At 45.8% G+C, this 23,659-nt stretch overlaps 1 protein-coding gene across 4 annotated transcripts in view; it reads left to right on the forward strand.

The window, feature by feature from the left end:
* Positions 1-23,659, forward strand: part of LOC143941080 (acyl-coenzyme A amino acid N-acyltransferase 1-like) — an 84,701-nt gene that overhangs the window by 29,747 nt on the left and 31,295 nt on the right. For all 4 annotated transcript variants that reach the window (XM_077463020.1, XM_077463019.1, XM_077463018.1 and 1 more), the window contains 2 exons: positions 13,491-13,963; positions 18,670-18,872. In XM_077463020.1, the coding sequence (XP_077319146.1) occupies positions 13,501-13,963; positions 18,670-18,872 (666 nt within the window). In that variant the 5' untranslated portion in view covers positions 13,491-13,500. The remainder of the gene's footprint in view (positions 1-13,490; positions 13,964-18,669; positions 18,873-23,659) is intronic.

Below are 23,659 nucleotides of genomic sequence, written 5' to 3' on the forward strand. Positions count from 1 at the left end.
GGCCTGCATATCACAACTTTGTCACTATAGATGTGTCGACCATAGCTCCAATGCAACAAACAGCCCTGAAATCCATTCAACATTTTCCATGTGAAAGATATCTTCCGCAGTGACTTTGAGACCCTTGGGTGGTCCCGAACATCCTCTGTATGTCACTTATTTCACAATGTCCATGACTTCCCCCAAGAACACACTCTGTTGCCGCCTGCCTATAAAAGTCTCAGGGGCCCAACGACCCCGTCATTCTTGGCCAGTGTCCATGCACCGGCAACAGTTCAGTTCAACTTAAAAGCCCAGCCAAACTGATGTCAAAGTTGACCTACATAATTAATCCTCAGAACCCCATTACCGTTCAGAGGCAAAAACTAAATTTACAATCGAATGACACTTTGTCCAAAATGTCATCCGCTACATTAGTAATGACGGCGATCAGCGTTTTTTTTTTTTTGTTTTGTTTTTTGTGACTGGAACATTATGGTGGACACATCAGACACTTTTGACACTATTTTGGGATCATTGGCATTTATACAGCGATCAGTACTATAAAAATGCACTGATTACTGAGTAAATGACACTGGCAGTGAAGGGGTTAAACACTAGGGGGCGATCAAGGGGTTAAGTGTGTCCTAGGGAGTGATTCTAACTGTGGGGAGGATGGGCTACCACTGACATGACAGCGATCACTGTTCCCGATGACAGGGAGCAGTAGATCTCTGTCATGTCACAAGGCAGAACAGGGAAATGCCTTGTTTAGAGGGGAGTAAAAGCCTTTGCCTCTCTGCTCCCGTGGCCTGCTTCTGTAGTAATTCCGTGATGTACTTGACTAGAAGATTCTGTTTCAGGCGCGAGGATGTTAGTCTTGAGGATCTGTAATGATTTTTTGGTGGTTTGTGTTTGAACTTCCATCTGTGACCCTCTTCAATGGTAGATATCGTCCAGGGGTCTTTTATTCGGTCTATCCATACCTGGGCAAATAGCCTCAGCCTTGCTCCTACAATTGTGGGCTGGGTATGCATGGCATCAAAAAGATTTCTGTTGGTCTCCTGGGTTGACTGCCTTTGATTTTTGAACTCTCACGAAGGAAGGCTGTGTGTTTCGCCAATTCGGTTTGAACTCCTTCCCGGGTCTATAAGATCTTGCGCCCAGATACCTCGGGGAAATGACGTCTGAAGGGTGGATGTTTTTGTTGTTTGGGTCTTCTGTCCGACGGTATAAGACCCGATTTTTTCCCCCTGTGACCTGATATTGTGGAATCTAATTTTGGACCGAAAAGATTGGTACCATCATAGGGTATCTTGTACCAACTGGATTTAGAGGTTGCGTCAGCGATCCAAGGCTTCAGCCACAGCGCTCTCCTAGAGGTTACTGAAGCCAGCATCGCTCTCGCTGAAGATCTTATCATATCCACCACCGCCTCTGCCACGAAGTTCCTGCAGAGCTGATATCATTTTTTCTTGGTCTGCTGCTTCCAGCATTAACTTTTCCACACTGGATGTCCAGCAGGTAATGGCTCTACCAACCGCGGCCAGAGTGACCGCTGGCATGCAAGCCCCACCTGCTGCTGAATAGGCTTTCTTAAGATCGAGATCGATCTTACGGTCCATTACATCTTTAAATGTCACGGCATCTTCTATTGGAAAAGTTACGTGTCGTGCTAGTAGTCAGTGAGGAATCCACCACAGGGGCAGAGATAAGAAGGTTCACTGTTGGCTCTTTTAGTGGATAGAGCTTGGCTAATCTATTATTTAGTCCGGATTTTTTTTCTGGCTTTTGCCACTCGTCTCTTATAAGCTATTTAAGCTCTTCGATAAAAGGGAAAACTTCAGGATCTTTTTTCAGGTTAGGAAAATACTTCTGTAATTTAGGAGGGGCGTCCTTCTCCTCCTCCCAACTGATCGCCTCTTTAACTGATTTTGCAAAGGGGTCTAGCAATGCAAAATCGAATACGGTAGGGGCCAAAGGTTCATCTTCCTCTGGGGAATCGTCTGGATCTTGAGGGGCGTATGAAGTTGAGGCTGAATTATATCATCTAATTGGTTCATATGCCGCCACCTGCAAAATGTACTCTTTAACTGATTCTCTTATTATGTTGGACGCCTCCCTTGCATCTGATTCCTTGTCGCGAGATGCTTCTTTCAGATTTGGCACACAAGTTTATTCGGTAGCGCTTGTGCTCCGCAAACCCAGAAGGTATTAACCGCAGGTCGGGTATGGTGTTCCTTTTGATGCTGGTGAGAGGACGATGAGTCTCTGCAGTGACGGGACCCCGATGACCTGCCAGAACTACCAAAATGAGAGGTATTAATGGCAGTGCTAGCTTTTCTCCTCTTCAATCAGGGGAGTACCAATAGGGGGGCGGGCGGTGCGGTCCGCCCCGGGTGCCACACATTTTTTGTAGGGTTGTCAGTGGCCGAGTGGCTTTGCTATGGGGGTGCGTTCTGCACCTGAGTCGGGGTGACACCGTCAGATCATCTCAAGAGCATCCCTGCTGTCTCTGGTTGCTCATTTTCACTTTAGTTTTTTTTTATAACACCCCCCAGCACCGTGGCCGCAATGGACTGTTCCAGACTGTTCAGTGAGTGACTGTATTCACTCCTAATAACTCCACCCACCACTGTTGCTGCCTGTGTGTGTCTGTCATCTCTCTCCGCTGGGGCGGCTGCTTCCACAGAGTGAATCCAGAGTCCTCCCTAGCCGAGACTGAGAGCCCGAGGTGGTGAGCAGAGGGGGGATTGATGTAAGAAGAGGCTGCAGCCTGCAGAATTGTGTTACCCTTGTGCTGGTCTTTGTGCCCTTTGTGACATCATGCCCCCCCCGTGATGCCAAACCTGCCCCCCCCCAGACAGCGGCCTGCAGCTCCCGAATAGGAAACAGATTTTTGGGTGACTACAGTGGAACCTTGGTTAACGAGTAATGCAGTTAACGAGCATTTTGAAAGACGAGCAACTTTTGTTGTAGATATAGTCATTTTTAGCAGGGGTTTTTTTTTTTTTTCATTCTGACTCGGTTTGCGAGCGTTGTCTCGCAAAACTAGGAGAATTCAAGCTAATGGGGTGTGCAGTACCGCATTTCGCCAGAGGTGCGGGGGGCACCAGTGACACTTGGAACAGTTCTGAACCGCTCAGAGCCACTTGGAAATACTGAGTTCCCGAGTGTTTCCGAGCCTTTCCGAGTTCAGCCGAGCTGTCCCCAAGTATTTTCAGCGACCCCCCCCCCCCCCCCACCTCTGACCACATGCGGTATTGCATGCAATAGAAGTCAATGTAGAACAAATTATCTTTGTTTCCATTGACTTCTATGGGGAGTGCTTTGAAATACAAGCATTCTCCTGGAGCGGATTATGCTCATAATCCAAGGTTCCACTGTATCTCAGTTACTTGGGCAGCCACAGCCCAGTCTAAATAATGTGTCTGGGTTTCAGGCCGACTGAAACCCAGACACAAGATTCCAAACCCAAACTGTCCGGGTGAATCTGGGACAGGTGGCAACCCTAGCTATATACAGGGTGCAGAATGCAGGCGCATGCTGTATACAGGGTGCTGAATGCAGATATGTGCTGTATACAGGGTGCAGAATGCAGATATGTGTTATATACAGGGTGCAGAATCCAGGCGCGTGCTGTATACAATGAATATTCTTGAGAAAATGGAAAATTGTGGGTGGTTTTTCATTTAAAAGTTGGGGGGGGGGGGTGTCAGATGTAGGATCCGCCCCGGGTGCCAAACGCTCTAGGTACGCCCCTGTCTTCAATACTTACCGAATCCATACGCCCCCTTACCTTGTAGTTCTTGGATGGTCTGCAGTAGCAGCGGTCTCTATAGCGCAGAATAGAGTATACCTATGATACCTAGAGGCGATTCAGTTCGCATTGTGTGCTATACAAGTATTTCTTTCATTCATTCATTCATTCATCAGAGGTTTCAGCATGAGAGCAAATGCAGCGTACGAGCAGCAGGTGCTGGCATAGTCTAAGTAGAGAATCAGACTTACCAGAGGCTAGGGCAGACTTGTCTTGAAAGGCAGCAGGCTGTGTGATCAAACCAGGATGGAGAGTGATGTAGAAATCACAAGCAGCAGCAAAATGGGGAAAAGGCTATTTTTAAATAAACCGCCGTCGCCGAGGGGATGACGTCATCGCCGCGCATGTGCCCTGGCTGCCCGCACCGCCCTGCGTCATCTTGCATACTGGCAAATGGGGGAAACAGAGCCAGTGTCACTTCCTGAGCGCCGAGCGTCCTAACGCGGCCGCCATGATGTAGGGGGCAGCCCGCCGTAGGACTACAGGGCTCAACATGCGCGGAGGAAGCAGAATAAGAAAAAAAAAGGAGAAAGAGTGAAAAGGAGAAAAGAAAGGTATGATAGCAATCTAAGTAAAGAAAAAGGGATCAGTGGATTTAGGAAAAGAGGAGTGAAAAACCGAAAGTAGATAGAAGGGTGACTGCTGCAAAGTAAAAAAAAAACCTTTTTAAGGCTTTTTGTGACAAATGTAATATTTTTCTCTGCCCCTGAGACCATCAGAGTGGGGACCCGTGCGTTATAGCTCATTTAGAGACTGTACGGCCAGGGCTTCCAGGTAGGAGAGGCTGAACCTAGCTGGGGTGATGCGGTAAGGGGTTCCATATTGCTAACCGATTGAACTAACGATAATCCATTCAGGTGAGGAAAAAAGGGAGAATGCAACAGTGGACTCCTCTTCAAATCTTATAGCTAACCAGTCCTATCAGGTTGTGGAGGAGGAGTCACAGGAAAGTAGTTTCTGCACTACTGTTTTTGCGATTTTGGGGTGCAATTTCCATTGACATTCAGCTGAACTCGCACAGCTTCATTCCCACAGCTCGGTGTGAACCAGGGCTGAAAGGGGCGTTAGAGCATATGAAATGAAGACGCACACCTTTGTTACATAATGAACATGTGTTGGCATGTCACCCCTCTGCAATCCTGCCCTTTCCTTGCATTCTTCCCAGCCTCTACAATTACAGTAGCTTCGCCCCTGTCCTCCAGGCAGGTAAGTATTCAATACTTTCTTTGCAGGGGTGGATTTATTTTTTAGGGCTGCGTTTTTTTAATACTTTATCTCAAGTACTCCCCGGTACCGATTACCGATACCTATTTTGGATGCATTCATTTCTCAAATCGCCTTTTCGGACCACCCCGGAGAGAGTGTAGCTCCACCTTGTCATTAGGAAACACATGCCCACTTTAAAAACACCTCCTCTTCCTCCATGGCTTCAGTTATTGTGTTTCCTCCATGGAGGAAGCATGTGCCTGAACCAGGGGAGAGCTACACTCTCTGTAGGGGAGTAAGGCTTACCTCACGTACCGGTTGTTTGTTTCTTTTGACCCCCAGCAGCATCTCCAGTGGGGGAGGACTCCTGGAGCTCCTGGTCTCGCCATCTCACGGGAGTAAGGACCCTCGGAGTGCCAGCGTCGGGTGCCCGGTGTCCGCTGGATTAGCGCAGGGAGGGCTCTGTCGCTGGCGGAGGTCGCTGCAGGTCAGCGGCGTGGCTCAGTTTTCGGCGTCGGGTCCCGGGCGGCGACAGCGTCGTTTACAGTGACGCGCGGGCGCTCTGAGGGGGCATGACGCTGTGGTTCAAGCGCCTGGAACGCAGGGATCATGGGGCGGGTCAGGTGACCGTGTGCTTCCGCTTCCGGCCGGCCCTGATGACGCGGCGGCCGGGAAAATTAAAAAAAATTACGGAGCTGTTTGTGTATAGCTGCCTTACTCAGAAATGGAGGAATGTAAGCCAGCTATGGCGGAGACAGGCGCCCCTAGCACCGGTCCAGCCCAGGTATGTAAGGTGCAGTGGCACCCTCTGCTTCACTGTTGGGCTATGTCTTTGTCTGTTCCCCCCATCTTGGGGGCCTGTCGCTGCAGGTCAGAGGTGACTTCGCTCTGACCCTTTGCAGCCTAGTTCTGGGGTCTCACTAGTGGTCTGTTTGGTGGTGGGTCTCTGCACTAGCTTGGTGTTAAGCGACTGGTTGTTGAGAGCTTTTAGCGAGTTAAGCCTGCATGTCGTTTCAGGAAAAATCACTAGGAAAAGCTAGACCAGGTCAGAGAAAATGTCCTTCTTGCAAGACCCCCCTCAGAGATTCGTGGCAGAAGGCAATGTGCAGAAATTGTATCAGAGAATTGGTGGAAGAGGAAACATCCCAGCAATATAAGGATTTGTTTTCTTCGGTTAAAGAGCTGACAAACTCCTTGAGTTCAGTCAGGTCCATCCTGATACAAAACCCTCCCGCACAGACCGAGCCTCAGAACTTGCCGCCCAGCCCCAGGGCGTCGTCGTCCAGACAGGTGGAGACCGAGGATTCTGGAGACGAAGGGGGTAGTACTCTCATCTCCTTCAGGGATTCTGAGGAGGAGGAGGAGGAAGAGGAAGAAGATGGCAGGGGCTCTAAATACAAGCTATCACTAGAGGAAGTAGATGACATTCTTAAAGCAATCTACACTACTCTAGAAATTCAAGAAGATAAAGTACAGCTGTCAATTCATGACAAAATGTACCAGGGGTTGGACGAAACAAAACGGAGAGTTTTTCCAGTCCACAGGGTCCTCTCAGATTCGGTGAGAAAGGAGTGGAAGGACCCAAAAAAAGCCCCTTTCTTCTCTAAAGCTCTCAAGAGAAGGTTTCCCTTCGAAGATAAAGACTCAGAGGTTTGGAACAAAAAACCCAGAGACGATGCAGCTTTCTCGCAGGTATCCAGACGAACGGATCTAGCCTTTGAGGATATGGGGATCCTTAAAGACCCAATGGACAAAAAAGCTGACTCCATCCTTAAAAAGGCTTGGGATGCTGCGTCAGTCAGTCTAAAGCCAGCTATGGCAGCTACGGTAGTGGCCAGGAACCTGGAATGTTGGGTAGAGAAGCTGAAGAGCCATATTGAAGCGGGGACACCCTGCAAGGATCTCTTAGAGTCCTTTCCACTGATCCTGAATGCAGTCAAATATATGGCGGATGCATCAGCAGAATCATTTAAACTGGCCGCAAGTCTTCGGCTCTTGTAAATTCAGCCAGGAGAGCAGTTTGGCTGAAAACATGGTCTGGGGACACGGCTTCTAAGGTCAAACTGTGTGACTTGCTGTTTGGACCCGATTTAGAGTCGGTGCTGGATAGGACAGCCGATAAAAAGAAGGCTTTTCCAGCTAAGAAAAAGCAGGTTGCCAAAAAGAATTTTCGTGCTTTTCAGCAGTCCCATAAAAAAGACCAGGATCGCAAGAGCAGATGGGGTTTGCAGAAGGGCAAAGGCAGGGGTGGAGTCCTCTTTAGATCTCCCCCAGAGCAGTCCCCCAAGAGCAAGTGACAATCTCTCCCCAGTAAGGGGGAGACTGACGGCTTTTCGCGAACAATGGGACAGGCTGTCTCCAAATCTGTTCGTAAAGAGCATTGTCGATCAGGGGTACAGGTTGGAATTTTCAGAACCACCCCCGAGCAGGTTTTATGTGACAACATTGCCAAGGGATCAGGAGAAGGCCTCTGCAATGAAGCTTTTATTACAGGAGCTGATACAGCAAGAGGTTCTGATTCAAGTCCCAGTAAACCAGCAGGGCAGGGGTTTTTACTCGCATATTTTTCTGGTGAAAAAACCCTCAGGGAAGTACCGTTTAATCCTGAATCTGAAAGTTCTGAACAGGTTCATTCGGTACAAACATTTCAGGATGGATACAATTTTTTCCATCACAAAGTTGTTGACCCCAGAATGCTTCATGGCATCCCTGGATCTAAGGGATGCCTACCTTCATATACCCATTCATCAGGCATCGCAGCAGTTCCTGCGCCTGGCATTGAAGGTGGGGAGTTCGGTATGGCACCTCCAATTCAGGGCTCTGCCATTCGCACTCTCGTCCTCTCCCAGGGTCTTTACAAAGATTATGGCAGAGGCTTTGGAGCCCCTGAAGTTGAAGGGGATTCCAGTCGTCCCTTATCTGGACGACCTTTTGTTTTTTGCGGACTCCAGGGAGCAGGTCCTAGTCAATCTCCAGAGGGCCCAGTCTCACCTCGAGGGCCTGGGGTGGCTTCTAAATCTAGAGAAGTCGAACCTGACCCCTTCACAGGAAATGAAATTTCTGGGGTATACGTTAAATTCGATTCTCCAGAAAGTTTTCCTGCCGCTGGAAAAACAGGAAAAGTTGCAGCTAGCTGTACAGCGGATACAGAGCAACCAGGCAGTGTCAGTCAGGACGGCTATGGCAGTTCTGGGCCTGCTTACGGCAGCAATCCCGGCTGTTCAGTGGGCCAGGTTCCATTCCAGACCCCTTCAGAGGGAGGTTCTGTCAAGCTGGTCCTATCAGGATCCTTTGGAAAAGCAGTTAAAAATTTCGTCAAGGACGAAAAGGGCTCTTTGGTGGTGGAGAGACCAGGCAAACCTCTCAAGGGGCCTGGTGTGGACCTTTCCTGTGGACAAGCGTCTTACCACAGACGCAAGTGCCTGGGGCTGGGGGGCCCACCTGGATGGTCAGACATCTCAGGGGGTCTGGTCCAAGCAGGAAGCTCAAAGATCATCCAACTGGAGGGAGTTGAAGGCGATCTTTCTGGGTTTGGTGGCCTTTCAGCAGAATTTGAGAGGTCACCATGTCCAGGTGTTGTCAGACAACACAACAGCGGTTACCTACATTATGAAGCAAGGGGGAACCAGGAGCAGGAGCTTGATGGAGTTGGCCAATCTGTTGTTAGCCTGGGCAGAGCAGAACACAGCCTCACTATCGGCAGTGCATCTGAAGGGCTCTCAGAATTTGTTTGCGGACCTCCTATGCAGGCGCAAATTGCTAGAGGCAGAATGGAGCCTGAATCAGGAAGTGTTCCTGATGATCTCCGAGGCTTGGGGGGTTCCACAGGTAGACCTTTTTGCCAGCCAGCAGAACTCAAAGGTGGACAGATTCTTTTCTCTTCACCGAGGAGATGCAGCAATAGGGTTGGATGCATTTGCTCACCCCTGGCACTACCAGCTGTGCTACGCCTTTCCCCCCTTTCCTCTAATTCCACTAGTGCTGAGGAAATTCAGGGAAGAAGGGACGGACTTAATACTAGTCACTCCTTTTTGGCCAAAAAGGCCTTGGTTCGCTGGTCTTCGAAACCTAGCCTCGAAGCCCCCATGGAGGTTACCACTCAGAAAAGATTTGTTATCCCAGGGGACAGTAAATCATCCAGAGGTGGAACTTCTACAGCTAACCACCTGGTTTCTGAGGAGGACCTCTTAAAAGCCAAAGGTCTCTCAGATAAAGTAGTAAAGACCCTGCTCTCTAGCAGGAAGGCAGTTACACAGGCAATTTACATGAAAGTCTGGAAGAAGTTCAACTCCTGGTGTAGTTCTAGAGAGCTCAAGGTCAAGAGCACGGTGTCCGTCTTGGAGTTTCTCCATGAAGGAATGGAGAAGGGTCTCGCAGCCAGTACCCTGAAGACTCAGGTGGCTGCCTTATCAGTTTTCTTTGATAATACTTTATCTAAAGAAACTTTAATTTCTAGATTTTTCAGGGCTCTTGCTCAAAGTAGACCAGTAGCCCTTAAAGACTTTCCCAGTTGGGATTTGTCTACAGTTTTACAGGGTCTCTCGGAAGCACTGTTTGAACCCTTACAAGAAGCTTCTTTACAGAAGGTGGTTTTAAAAACAATCTTTTTGGTGGCCATCACCTCGGCCAGGAGAGTCGGCGAGCTCCAAGCTCTAGCTATTACAGAACCCTTCCTTAGAGTTTATCAGGATAGGGTGGTACTGAGGACGGATCCAGCATTCCTACCAAAGGTATCCTCAGCTTTTCATCGATCGCAGGAAATAGTGCTACCTACATTCTCTGCAACCCCAGCGAATGCAGGAGAGGAAGTTTTTCACACATTGGATGTGAGAAGGTGTCTATTGCAGTTTCTGGATATGACTAAAGATTTTAGAAGATCAAACGCCCTTTTTGTGATATTTTCTGGATCACGCAAGGGGGAGAAAGCTTCTAAGAGTACGCTGGGTAGGTGGCTTAAGCTGGCTATAACAGAAGCCTATAAAGCAAAAGGAGAAATACCTCCCTCAGGTATTGCTGCTCACTCTACTAGATCCACGGCAGTTTCCTGGGCTGAAAGGGCCGGTGCAACGCCTGAACAAATCTGCAAGGCTGCCACTTGGTCCAGTTATTCGACATTTCTCCGGCACTACCGGTTAGATCTACTGTCTGCGGCAGATCAGGCCTTCGGCAGGAAGGTACTGCAGGCAGTAGTCCCGCCCTAGGGTAAGTTTCTCGGTTATCCTCTCCGGGGTTGTCCTGAAAGGCGATTTGAGAAAGACTAAGTTAGACTTACCGGTGACGGTATTTCTAAGAGCCTTTCAGGACAACCGTTACTTCCCTCCCTAGGTTATGCTTGGTAAATGTATTAAGTTCTACCATGGTGTTGTGCTTTCTGTGCTTTGTTTTCCAGTGTCGGAAGGCCACAATAACTGAAGCCATGGAGGAAGAGGAGGTGTTTTTAAAGTGGGCATGTGTTTCCTAATGACAAGGTGGAGCTACACTCTCTCCGGGGTTGTCCTGAAAGGCTCTTAGAAATACCGTCACCGGTAAGTCTAACTTAGTCTTTCTTACACATAATGCCCAGCTATGTTAAAGTGATTGTAAATAAGCATAAGCTCAGGCGTGTTCGCAACCCGCACGTGCAGAGCCCGCCAGGATGTCGGCACTGCACACCGCTAATCGCAAGCAGTGAGACATTTTCCCGAAACGCGGCTGCAGAGATCGAGAAATGTGTCACTGCTTATGATTAGCACAGTGGCGGGTCCTGGCGGGCTCTGCACGTACGCGGCTGAGCACATCCTTCATTTTAAGCGATCACCTTGTAAAACAACCCATTCGGTTTAACCACTTGCCTACCAGTCCAATTCTGACATTTCTCTCCTACATGTAAAAATCATCATTTTTTGGATAGAAAATTACACAGAACCCCCAAACATTATATATGTTTTATTTAGCATAGACCTTAGAGAATAAAATGGCGGTTTTTGCAACTTTTTATCTCGCACGGTATTTGCGCAGAAATTTTCAAACGCGTTATTTTTGGAAAAAAATAAAAAAGTTTCATGCATAAAAAAAAAAAAAAAAGTAAAGTTAGCCCAATTGTTTCTCATAATATGAAAGATAATGTTACGCCGAGTAAATAGATACCTAACCTGTCACGCTTCAAAATTGCACACACTCATGAATGGCGCCAAACCTCAGTGCTTAAAAATCCCCATAGGTGACGCTTTCAATTTTTTTTACAGGTTATATGTTTTGAGTTACAGAGGAGGTCTAGTGCTAAAATAATTGTTCTCCCTCTAATGTTCGCGGCGATACCTCACATGTGTGGTTTGAACGTTGTTTACATATGTGGGCGGGACTTACGTATGTGTTCGCTTCTGCAAGCGAGCACGCAGGGAAAGGGGCGCTTTACATATTTATTTTTTATTGTTAATTTTACTTTTATTTTTCTAGTTTGATGCTTTCTTTTTACATTTTTTTTTTTTTTTTTGATCACTTTTATTCCTATTACAAGGAATGTAAACATCCCTTGTAATAGGAATATGGCACGACAGGTCCTCTTTACAGTGAGATCTGGGGGCTATAAGTCCCCACATCTCACCTCTAGGCTGGAAAGCCTGAAATAAAAAAAAAAAATTAAAAAGCCTGGCTTCCCAGCCGAGACAGCAGCATTTTTTTCAAATGCAGAGGCAGAGCATGATAACATAACATCGCGCCCGGTCTCCGAACGATCATAGAGACTCCGGGGACCATCAGGCCCGCCGGAAATCTCTATGGTCAACATCCAGCACCGGTCCAGTTGGCGATCGCAGGGGCGAGCCGGGAGACGATCCGGAGGGAGGGCCTATAAGAATGATCAAGCAGCTGAACATTCAGACACTATGATTGTTCTTATGGTGAAGGGAATTGCTGGCTCTAAAAGAGGAAATCTGAATGATATCTCATGAACTTTTTTTGGCCGACATGCTTACCGCGATGCCGGTTGCCGCGATCGCAGGGCAATTTATTGTGCGACAATCGCGGCAGACCAATCTCAAATGCGAGCCCTGCGATTTGTCATTCAAACATCGGCGCTTTCAAATCTTGGGCATATCTGCCTTTGATTAAAAAAGCTAAAGTGTGGATGCAGCCTAAGAGCTGGGGGGAGAAGAAACGGCAACACACTGAGCTTCCCAGTGATTGGCTGTGCAGCAGGGGTCATGTCAGGACAAGTCTGATCATTGGAGGAGAGTACACTGAGTTCCCAGAATAGCTAGAGAACTGACAATGCTGTGTTCCCCCAAGCAGAGGGACTGGCAGGATCACCAGGGATTTCACATAAAGGAATTAATCCAGCTGTTGCAAAACTACAAGTCCCATGAGGCATTGCAAGACTGACAAAGGCAGAGGCATAATGGGACTTGTAGTTTTCGCAACAGCTAGAGGGCCGCCAGTTTGAGACCCCTGCTTTAACTTAATACCCCAAAATGCGGTGCATCAGATGCGATCAACGAAGCACTATGCAAAAATAAAGTTGTGATTGGGGCTCGGCTTTAAATTGACCAATTGCTTTTGTTATCTCATCTAACATTATCTGTGTATACAGGCTGCTGTTTTCTCTAGAATAAATTTAAAAAAAATATCCCTCTCATGTCAGAGGTATCTAGCAATCTCTAGGCAGCAGCTGTGAAAACTCTGTATACAATTTTACTTTTTTGCCTTTAATTTCCTTCTTTACTTTTTCCTTTTTTCTATTGGCTGCTAAGGCAATACTAGAGAGGATATTAAGAGAAATTAGGTGAGTTACTTGAAAGTAATTCTGTCACTACACAGCACAGATGATCCTTCAAGGTGCTGGTTCTCCACACAAGGATACCGTTAAGCCTCGTACACACGGTACAATTGTTGGCAGGGGATTGTGTGATGACAGACTGTTGGCCTAAAATCCGACTGACCGTTTTTTCTTTTTTGTACTTTTTTGACATGTGTTCTTTTAGACTTCTGCCCCATGTCGCCATGGCAACGTACGCCACTTTCACAGTTTTATCCAGCCCTCCTCCTTCCCCGCCCCCGTTGGCTTCTGGGACAGGTGTGTGTGCCAGAAGATGACGGGACCTTTCAGAAAGCGTGGCGTAACTTGTGCATGCGCAGTAGGAAACCAGCTGTGAAGCCTGAAAGCTTCACTGCTGGTTTCCCTTACTTGCAGTGCTGGCGACTGCACCCAAAGCCAATGGATGGTTCGGTTTGGGGTGTCGACATTTCGGGCTCCCTGGATAGGTAAATGTCCTTATGTTAAAAGTCTGCAGGTACAGTATTTGTAGCTGCTGACTTTTCATTTTTTTTCCCTCTGCTTTAACAATTGTTGGCCAACTTGCTTCTATAACATTCCTCTTTTTAGCTGCCGGTGGGAGTAATATTTCATCAGAGATTGCAAACTATCATTGTACTTCATACTGTATTCAGTAACCCAGAGCCTTCTTCACTAGCTAAGACCGCCTTTTAATAAAGTTTTATTCTTTTATAGACCTTCAGCCATGATTGGTCTCACAGTCACACCAGAAGTGGCACTTGCGGATGAGCCGGTAAAGATTCAAGCTTGGGGCCTCCCACCACAAGAGCTAATCACACTAAGAGCATGGCTGGAAGATGAGAAGGGGGAAATCTTTCACTCCAGAGCCTTCTATAGAACTGATGATGATGGAAATGTGGATCTAGAGCGTACACCGGCCACTGGTGGAGACTTCCATGGAGTTCATCCAATGGGACTCTTCTGGGCTCTGAAGCCAGTTACTCCATTTCTTAGGTTGGTAAAACGTAATATAATGGACAGTCCTTTCTATGTTCATGTGGAGCTCTACTGTCGGATGGAAATCAGTTCATCACCAGAAGACCCTCCTATTGCCAGTAAAATTGTAGAAAGATGGTACTCCAGTCCTCGCGTTGAGAGAGTGCAGATCAGAGAAGGACGAATCCGGGGAGCTCTCTTCCTCCCACAAGGTAAGCAAAGTCTGATATCAACTGTTTCTAAACATGAACATTCTTAAGAATGTAGGATTTCCTGATTGATTGGTGTTAGTTTGCTTCAGGTCAGTATGGTGGTCTACCTTTTATTGTATAGACATACCTACTTGGTCAATATTTTAGCAAACAAATGTGGAGAATATACATATCATTAATCAAACATTGCTCAAGAGATGAGCTTCTGGTGGGTGGTCTGCCTATGCGTGATCAATCTACTACCTATAGCCGCTGGGCTTTGTGAGGCCTTAGGCCAAACTTAGACACGAGGCCCCACTCACTCCCATAATGGAAAAAATAAGCTCCAGAGCTCTAAAAGTCTTAGGTTATGTGAGAGGTGGGTGTGACAGGGCTTTGAACGCTGCCTGTGAACGGCAGCGTTAAGGTGTGCTGTCACCTCTAAAATAATGTCACGCTGCAGAGGCGTAACTAGAACCTTCAGGGCCCGATGTAATAAACCATGAAGGGCCCCCGACCCAAGCCCGGGGCCCTTTACTCCCAGGACCTGTTTGCATGTTCTACGGCCGGCCCCCTTCCTGCCCTTACATTAGAATACTCCAGTATTCCCAGAGTTCCCCTTTACAGTACATCAAAGTTTGCACGGTTTGCCTTACAGTTCAAGCAGGAACACTGCAGGACCTGATGTAAAGGGTAACTCTGTGGACCTTGATGTAAAGGGGAACTCTGCAGACCTTGATGTAAAGGGGAACTCTGCAGACCTTGATGTAAAGGGGAACTCTGCAGACCCTGATGTAAAAGGGAATGTTGTGGACTCTGGTGTAAAGGGGAACTCTGGTGTAAGAAGTTCTCTGGTCACCAGAGCCCCCCTTACATCAGATTTTCCAGAGTTCCTTCTTACCTCAGAGTCTGCAGAGTTTCCCTTCCTTTGTAACTCTGCTAATTGTGATGTGGGGGGGCTCTGGTGACCAGAGAACCTCTTACACCAGAGTTCTCCTTTACATCAATGTCCACAACATCCCCCCTTACATCGGGGTCTGCAGAGTTCTCCTTTACACCAGAGACAGCAGAGTGAATAGATTAGGTTAAAGGAGCAGCAGCAGGTTTAAAGTCCTCCTATCCCTCCAAACTGGGGTAATGCGTTAAGCAAATTAGGCGGCCGCAAGGCCCTTGTGAGTGCGAGGCCTTAGGCAACTGCCTAATGAGCTGCCTCTGAAGAGAGAGCAGAATGACATAGAGATGAGCTCATCATTGTGCTGCTTCTACTTTTACTATAACTCAGTAATATGCTGGGATGGGTAAAGGATGACTTTGGTTAAGAGGAAGTGGGTTAAATGATGCTGGCCATCAGATTGCAGAAAAATCAGAAAAAATCTCTGGAGGTGAATATTGCAGCAAAAGTTGGTTATCTTATTTTATCCTTTAATAGGTTATTTATTTGTATCTTATTATTTTTGTCTGGAATTCTGTTTTATGCATATTTCATACCCTTATTCTCATATTTCTAGTGGTCAAAATTTGTAACTTTTAATTTTTATCCACTTTGTGCTCTTGTTAAGGCACTGTATCCTGCATTGGAAATCTGTGAGCAAATGTCGATTACATGTCGCAAGTGTTTGTCCAGAAACTATTATTGTTCTACTCACAAGTGGCCACAAGGGGGAGGTATTGGATTTCTTAGCACTCTTCCTCATATAGCCAGGCATACTAATAATTAACTAGAGCAACTTCTGTTACTTTACAAAAAAAACGTCCTGCCTAATAAGAAAGGAATTAATACTTGCCTATCCCACTACCTATGCCACTGATCTTCACACTGTTGAAGAGCTAGGCTGGCTGAAGAATATTTAACATCCGTTATTCTTCTAGGAATGTCTGGTGCCTTGTCAACCACTGCACATTGTAGTTCCTTCCACTGGCCCCTACATCACTACTGTGCCCATTGAAAAGGGTTCACCAAAAATACGTGTACCCTTCCTAATGCACTGGTACCCAGTTCTGACAGGCACCTCAGCACCCCCCAGTGCCCAGTAGAGGCTAATGGCAAGGGCGGTTATTTGCCACTAGTGACATCATTACCTATGCTAACACCAATGAAATTATAGTGTGCTCAGAATTGTAATTCTACAAAAGGTGTAGCACCCTCGTAGCGTAGAATGCTAGGCAAATGACATTTTTGGCTTCTTGTGTAGTCAAGGGAGCTGTGATTGTTTGCTCTGGTCTGTTCAGGGTTTCACAGGCTGGGCGTTTAATTACTTCCCCTTACCACTGGAAGAAGCTTCCAGGAAATAGGAAGGGAGATTCAAATGACCAGCCTGGAGAGGAGTGTCCAGCAGGTGCCTGGGGAGCTGATAAATAGTCTGAAGCCCTAGAGAGATTGTTTCTTCTCCCCAGGAGGGTTCCAGAGCCTCGGAGGCTCCTGCCCAGAGGTAATCAATGGACTGTGTAGCTGTTTTTGAGCATTAAGAGCTGTTAGGCTGCATTCACACCTGAGCGTAGCGTGTTTGAACGTTTTTACCGGCGTTTTGTCGCGCGACAACGAGCGTTTTGTCACACTACAACACGCGACAACGAGCGTTTTGTCACACTACAACGCGCGACAACGAGCGTTTTTTAACTTCGGCTTTTTTTTTTCAGCCAATAGGAAAAATATTTTTCATCTGCTTATTTTTTCTTGAGCAGATACAGCGTCAAACCGCCCGTAGAAACGCTCGTTGTCGCGCTAAACGCTCGAATCGAGCGTTTCCATTAGTTTCTATGGGAATGAAAACGCCCAAATCAGCCCAATTCGCGCGACAAAAAAGGGTCCGGAACTTGTTTGAGCTTCAGGCGTAGGGCTTCAGGCGACATGGAGTGGAGATGTGAACCATCTCCATTGAGAATAATGGATTTTTTCCCCTCCAGCGTTTTGTAGCTTCAGGCGTAGGGCTACAAAACGTTCAGGTGTGAACGGGCTGTTAGGGTTGAGAGCCTGGATGGATCTCCTGAAAATTGGCTTTAGGACCTCGCTAAAAAAGTATCTGGTCAGGAGAAGGATTGTCTCCCTCAATGGACCATGTCCAGAGAAAGCTTGAAAATGTGCAACTGTCCTGGGCACTTGTAAGTAAAGATTCGCATTCACAAGATTTCCGATTTTCACATTTTCCGTCGGAAAATCCGACTGTGTGTATGGGGCAGGAGCCTGCATCTAGTTCCAGGGAATAGATGCTGACCTTGGACTATTCCTGAACAAAAAATGGCACCATTCTTCTGGAGAAAAAATGTATATAAAGGCCAGTCCTGTGATCTCTGCGAGAGATAATAAATATCTGGAGGTGTGACTGTGTTCCACTTCATGTCCTGACCCAAATTCTGTACATCAGGGCTTGACAAATTTGCTTGGAATCTAGGAGCCAGCTAAAAAAGTTAGGAACCAGGTCCGTAATGGCGATCTGGACCTGTCCCTGGCCTGACATGGAGACGAGTGAGGGGAAGATCCACCCCCCCCCCCACCACCACCTGTCTCCAAGTCATTGCCCATAGCTCTTAGAGGGACATTTTATTTATTTATTTTTTTCAAATGACATTTTTTTTTTAAATTGCATTTTAGTGTAAATATGAGATCTGAGGTCTCTCTGACCCCAGATCTCATATTTAAGAGGACCTGACATGCTTTTTTCTATTACAAGGGATTTTTACATTCCTTGTAATAGGAATAAAAGTGACACAATTTTTTTTTAAAAGAACAGTGAAAAAAAATCAAAATAAAAGTTAAAATAAGAAACTGCGGACAGTATTGCAACGACCACCATTTTATTCTCTAGGGTGTTAGAATAAAAAATGTATATAATGTTTAGGGGTTCTAAATAAAGGGAAGGAGATAGGCAGGCAATGAAAAGAGGTAGGGGAAGCTCCATTAGCATTGCTGGTTGTCATACCAATGGCCACCACAAGACGGCACCAGATTCCAGAAGGAATCATAGGACCGCAGAAGGCCTCAATTACCAGCCACTGGCGGAACGGCCCGACGCGGTCACGCCAGGGGGGTCCACGGAGACGAGATACCCCCAGCTGTGCAGCCCCAGGTGCCAGGTCGCTAATTCTAGTCGCAAATGCGACCTGGCGCCCGGGTTTTGTCGAGCCCTGCTGTACATAAAAGGAAGTTAGGGGAAATCTCCCAAAATGATGGGAATATTCCAATTAGTGTCCCCATTTCTTCTTCTGGTGACACCTCATTTTTTGGGGGATTTACCCTCACCTACTTAAAGAGGTTGTAAACCTCCATTTTCAAGTTGTACCTATAGGTAAACCTATAATAAGGCTTACTTATAGGTACTGTATATATCTCCTAAACATGCGCCATTTAGGAGATATTTACTTTGTACTGTGCCGATGACATCATCACCGCATGCGCTGTGAAGAAATGGGCTCTTCTTCACTAGTGAGTGCCATGACTGGTGGCTGCGGGGTAACGTCGCGCAACTCCAGCCATGCACAGAGCCCTGGAAGGAAGAGGGGCAAACATAGAAGTGGCCTTCAGCAAGGACAGCGCGGGCTTCATTTGCAGGTAAGTGTCACATAATGTGTTAGTATGCATACTAGCACATTATGCTTTTGCGTTGCAGGGAACAAAAAAGGAAGTAAAAGCCACCAGGGCTTACTTCCTATTTCATGAAAATGGTCACCAGAACAAAGAGAGAGGTGAACATCTGACAGAGGGTATTAAGACATGTCCTCTTGCTTTACAGGAGAAGGCCCTTTCCCCGGAGTCATTGACATGTTTGGCGGTGTCGGAGGTCTCCTGGAGTTTAGAAGCGGCCTCCTGGCAAGCCGTGGGTTTGCTTCCCTTGCCTTGGCCTATTTTGCCTATGAAGATCTGCCAAACTTTCTAGGAGATGTGGATTTGAAATACTTTGAGGAGGCTGCGCAATTTCTGTGTAACCACCCAAAAGTAAGTTTTAGAGATGAGATCTACATACTTAATGTTTGATGAGAAATTCATAATTCCCAAATGTCTCAAATTTGGACAGTGCTCATAACTTGTATTCTTTGACCAAGAGGAGCTTATATGTTCTCTACCTCGTCCAATCAAAACACTTTTGCATGCATTGAGAAAATGCAAATCATTCTCCGAATTCCACCCTTAGGCTGGGTTCACATACTGTATATGCCAATTGGATGCATTTTTAACTGCATCCAATTTACATAACACGTGAAAGTGACTGGCTTTCAATGAAGCCGGTTCATACATATCTGGAGCGGCTGCAGTGCGGTTTTGAAAAGGGTCCTGTGCATTTTTGGGTCCAGTTCAGGTGCAAATTCAGGGAAATATGTGCACCTGAACTGGTGAACAGAACCATACAGGACACCGAAATGTAAACCACACCACAGATATACAGTACAAACCCAGCCTTACTAAGCAGTGGACCTCCTGTGTTTATCATTCCAGCAATTCATCAAGGGACCCAGAAGCAAGTAGAGATCACTGGCGCATATACATACTTACACTGGGCCAAGCTGGACCAGTTTAACTACACTATACTGTCAAAAGTATTGGGATACCTGACTTTACTGGTTCGATATCAAGTTGGCCCACCCTTTGCAGCTATAACAGCTTCAATTCTTCTGGGAAGGCTGTCCACAAGGTTTAGGAATGTTTGACCATTCTTTTAGAAGTGCATTTGTGAGGTCAGGCACTGATGTGGACGTGAAGGCCTGGCTCGCAGTCTCCGCTCTAATTCAAAAATGTTCTATTGGGTTAAGGTCAGGACAGGCCAGTTGAGTTCCTCCACCACAAACTCACTCACCCATGTCTTTATGGACCTTGCTTTGTGCACTGGTCCAAATAATTTGGTAAAGGAGGGATTATAGTGTGGGGTTGTTTTTCATGGTTTGTGCTTGGCCCCTTAGTTCCAATGAAGGGATCTCTTAAGGCGTCAGCATACCAAGACATTTTGGATAATTTCATGCTCCCGACCTTGTGGGAACAGTTTAGGGACGGCCCCTTCCTGTTCCTACATGATTGCGCACCAGTGTACAAAGCAAGTCCATAAAGACATGGATGAGCGAGTTTGGAGTGGAGGAACTTGACTGGCCTGCACAGAGTCCTGACCTCAACCCGATAGAACACCTTTGGGATAAATTAGAGTGGGGACTGTGAGCCAGGCTTCTCATCCAAATCAGTGCCTGACCTCACAAATGCACTTCTGCACTTAGATTTGCCTTTTTTTCCCCCTTTTTTATATCTTCAGAGTTGTTTCTCCTCTAACCAAAGTGCTGCCAGAAGTGCTACCTCATCACTATCATCCTTCTGACCAGCAATCCACCTCCACCAGAGCGTCTCTATCTCCTCTCTGTCTCAATCATTTTGACAATATAGTGTAAATAAAGGCTGTCAAACCCTGTGCTAGACAGGAACGAAGAAAGAATCTGATCAAGCACAGTCTGTACTTGATCAGCTTCAACAGATTGCAGAAGTGGCATTAGGGGGTATAATAGACCCATGATATCACCCTAAAGGGAACCTGTCATCTGCACTATGTTATAACACAGGGTCAGCCTCCTTGTGATAGCATTAAGTTAAGAATGAGTGAAAAAAAATTAAATTTTAGTAAAACACTGTTTGCTCAAAAACACCCCAAACAATATTTAACAACGTTTGTAAAATTATATCCGACTAATGTAGACACCTGGTATCTAATCTAGCACCTCATCCCAATAAATCAAATGTGCAAAAGAGGTTGGAACGGGATTATCACGGTGCTTACAGGTAATAATGGAAACCATACATCTATAAAAATATATACATTTATTATGAAAATAACAATTAGTCAAGTTTTTTTGAACATCTCTATTATGGTGGTCATATAAGAAGGGTTCCAGCTGAACAAAGATTTGACATTCGTATGACATCCTGACATGTTTCGTCTTATAGCTTCATCAGGGCATATACGAATCATGAGGGCAACTTGTGAACAATATCTGTTTGCTTGCCAGAATTATTTAACTCATCTCCACTGGAAACATGTAGTTCTACATACAGGCGCCCTCCTATATACGCTCTAAATACATTTTCTTTTAACCTGGTCCTGGTGTGTTTTCTCTGGCTGCGCGGTGCCTCCTTCTCTCAGTGGTCTTTCCTCTGGTGGTGACCTACCTGGGGGCTTTGGGGTGTTTCGTGTATTCATTGGTTGATTCGTATATCCCATGATGAAGCCATAAGGCGAAACATGTCAGGATATCATACGAATATCTAATCTTTGTTCAACTGGAACCCTTCTTATATGACCACCATAATGGAGATGTTCAACAAAACTCAATGAATTGTTATGTTTGATTTTTAATCATGTCCATAATAAATTTATATATTTTTATATACAATGCTGTAAAAAAGTATTTGCCCCTTTCTGATTTAAATTTTTTTTTGCATATTTGTCACACTTAAATGACTAAGATCATCAAAAAAAATGTATTATTATACTGGGTTCACACCTATGCAAACTGAACGGGGGTTTCACAGCATCCAATTCTAGGGGTGCAGCGGATCGGCACCTTTCCGCGATCCGAACGGGACACCCCGCTGGGATCAGCACACGGCGCGCTCCGCGGTCTCGGCCTTGGGAAAGGCTGCGGCTTCGGCCTAGTTCCGGAGCGGCGGCCATCTTGGTACACCCATCAGCGTTTACAATGTGATCGCTCTGTGGCGATCACCTGTAAACAAACCGGCGTCATGATGACACCGGTTTCTCTCTCCCCTCTCTGTAATGATCTGTACAGTGGAGGGGAGACATCGGATGGCAGCCACAGCCATCCCAGCAATACCCTGCCAATACTCTGCAATACTTACCCTGCCAATACTCTGCAACACTTACCCTGCCAATACTCTGCAATAAATACCCTGCCAATACTCTGCAATACTTACCCTGCCAATACTCTGCAATACATACTCTGCAATACGTACCCTGCCAATACTCTGCAATTCTTACCCTGCCAATACTCTGCAATTCTTACCCTGCCAATACTCTGCAATTCTTACCCTGCCAATACTCTGCAATACTTACCCTGCCAATACCCAGCCATACCCATCCATGCTCAGCCAATATTACATTGGGGGAGATGACGTGGATATTACAGTGGGGGAGATGTATATTGCAGTGGGGATTATATGGTGGTGGCATTTTCACAGGTTTAGGTTTTTGCAAATTCAATTATTATTTGCTGATCCGAAAAATGATCCGATCCATGACTCTGATCCGAGGAACGATCCGATCCGTGAGTTTTTTGATCCGTTGCACCCCTAATAGTTAGACATATAAAGATCACTTGGATTAGCTGTGAGATTGCTACCTAAATAGGTGATCTGAGTCATTGACCAGGTACATGGGAGAGAGCTATGTAGTTGTAATTGAAGTTCAGGCGATAATGATACGTTTAGTGCCTTGGATTTTTGTGCATTAACTTTGAGGCCAGATAGGTGTCCAAATTCGGCCAAGATATTAAGAAGAATCAGTGCTGATAAAAGGGGTTTAGTGAGGAAAATTAGGACATTGTCTGCAAATAGACATATTTTATGATTGCTTCCAAGTTCCAAAGCTCTGATATCAGTATTAGATCAGATACCTTGGGCTAGGGTTTCTATTAATAAAGCGAAAATGAGTGGGGATAAGGGACATCCCTGACGTGTTCATCTTTCAATAGTAAAAAAGTCTGAGCGGAATCCAGAATGATATAAAGGCCTTTGGCTCTTGATATAGGGCAGAAATCTTAGAAAGTGTGTTCCGAATCCCCATTTATGGAGAATTGAATTTAAATAGGGCCAGGACAAGGAATCGAATGCCTTTTTAATACCTAGTGAAAGGAAGCAAGTTGGGCTGTTTCGAGTATGGGCTATGTGGGCTAATATTGCAGCCCGACGTATGTTATATCCTACTTGTCTGGAAGGAATAAATCCAGTTTGGTTTTGTTGTATTAGTGTACCTATAATATTTTATATACAAGTATTGATATTGGTCTATAATTGGACCAAGAAGTATCGTCTGCATTTGGTTTTGGTATCATAGAAATTGAGTCCATAAGGGATTCTGGACGGAAGGAGTGACCAATAAGGGAATTAAAGGCATCAACCCTAAGCGGTGACAATAAATTAGCAAGTCTTTTATAAGTGGCTGAAAAACCATCAATACCTGGACGTTTGCGTAGTTTTAATGATTTTATTGCGGTTTGTATTTCTAGTTCGGTAATAGGTTTATATAGAGATTCTTGTTGAGAATTAGAAAATGAAAGTAAGTTAATTGAGGATAGGAGGTTATTTAGTCTAGTTTGATCAAAGTCATGGGAATCTTTATAAAGTTCAGTTAGTCTCTTTTGGAATTCATGCAGAATTTTAATTGGGTTACTAGTATAGTTATCTTTTGTCAATTTCAATCTTGTTGGTTTTGGACTGTAAGTTTTCTTCTGTAATACAAGGGTTAGAAAAGTATCAGGTTTATTAGCCTAAATGTAGAAAGTGTGTTCAGATTTTCGGAGAATCTTTTCCGCTGATTCCGTCAGAAGTAGATCAAGTTCTAAACGCGTTTTGTCATATTGTAACTTTGTTGACGGGGATGGATCAGATTGGAATTTCTCCGAAGCGTCATAGAATGTGTTTTCTAACTTCTTGTGAAGCTGTCTCTTTTGTTTATGGAAGTGAGATGCTTTACTTATACAAACACCTCTGATACACGGTTTAACCACTCCGCG

Source organism: Lithobates pipiens, unplaced genomic scaffold, assembly GCF_037356315.1.
Source record: "Lithobates pipiens isolate NorthernLeopardFrog02 unplaced genomic scaffold, aLitPip1_a1.2 Scaffold_3, whole genome shotgun sequence".
NCBI lineage: Eukaryota > Metazoa > Chordata > Amphibia > Anura > Ranidae > Lithobates > Lithobates pipiens.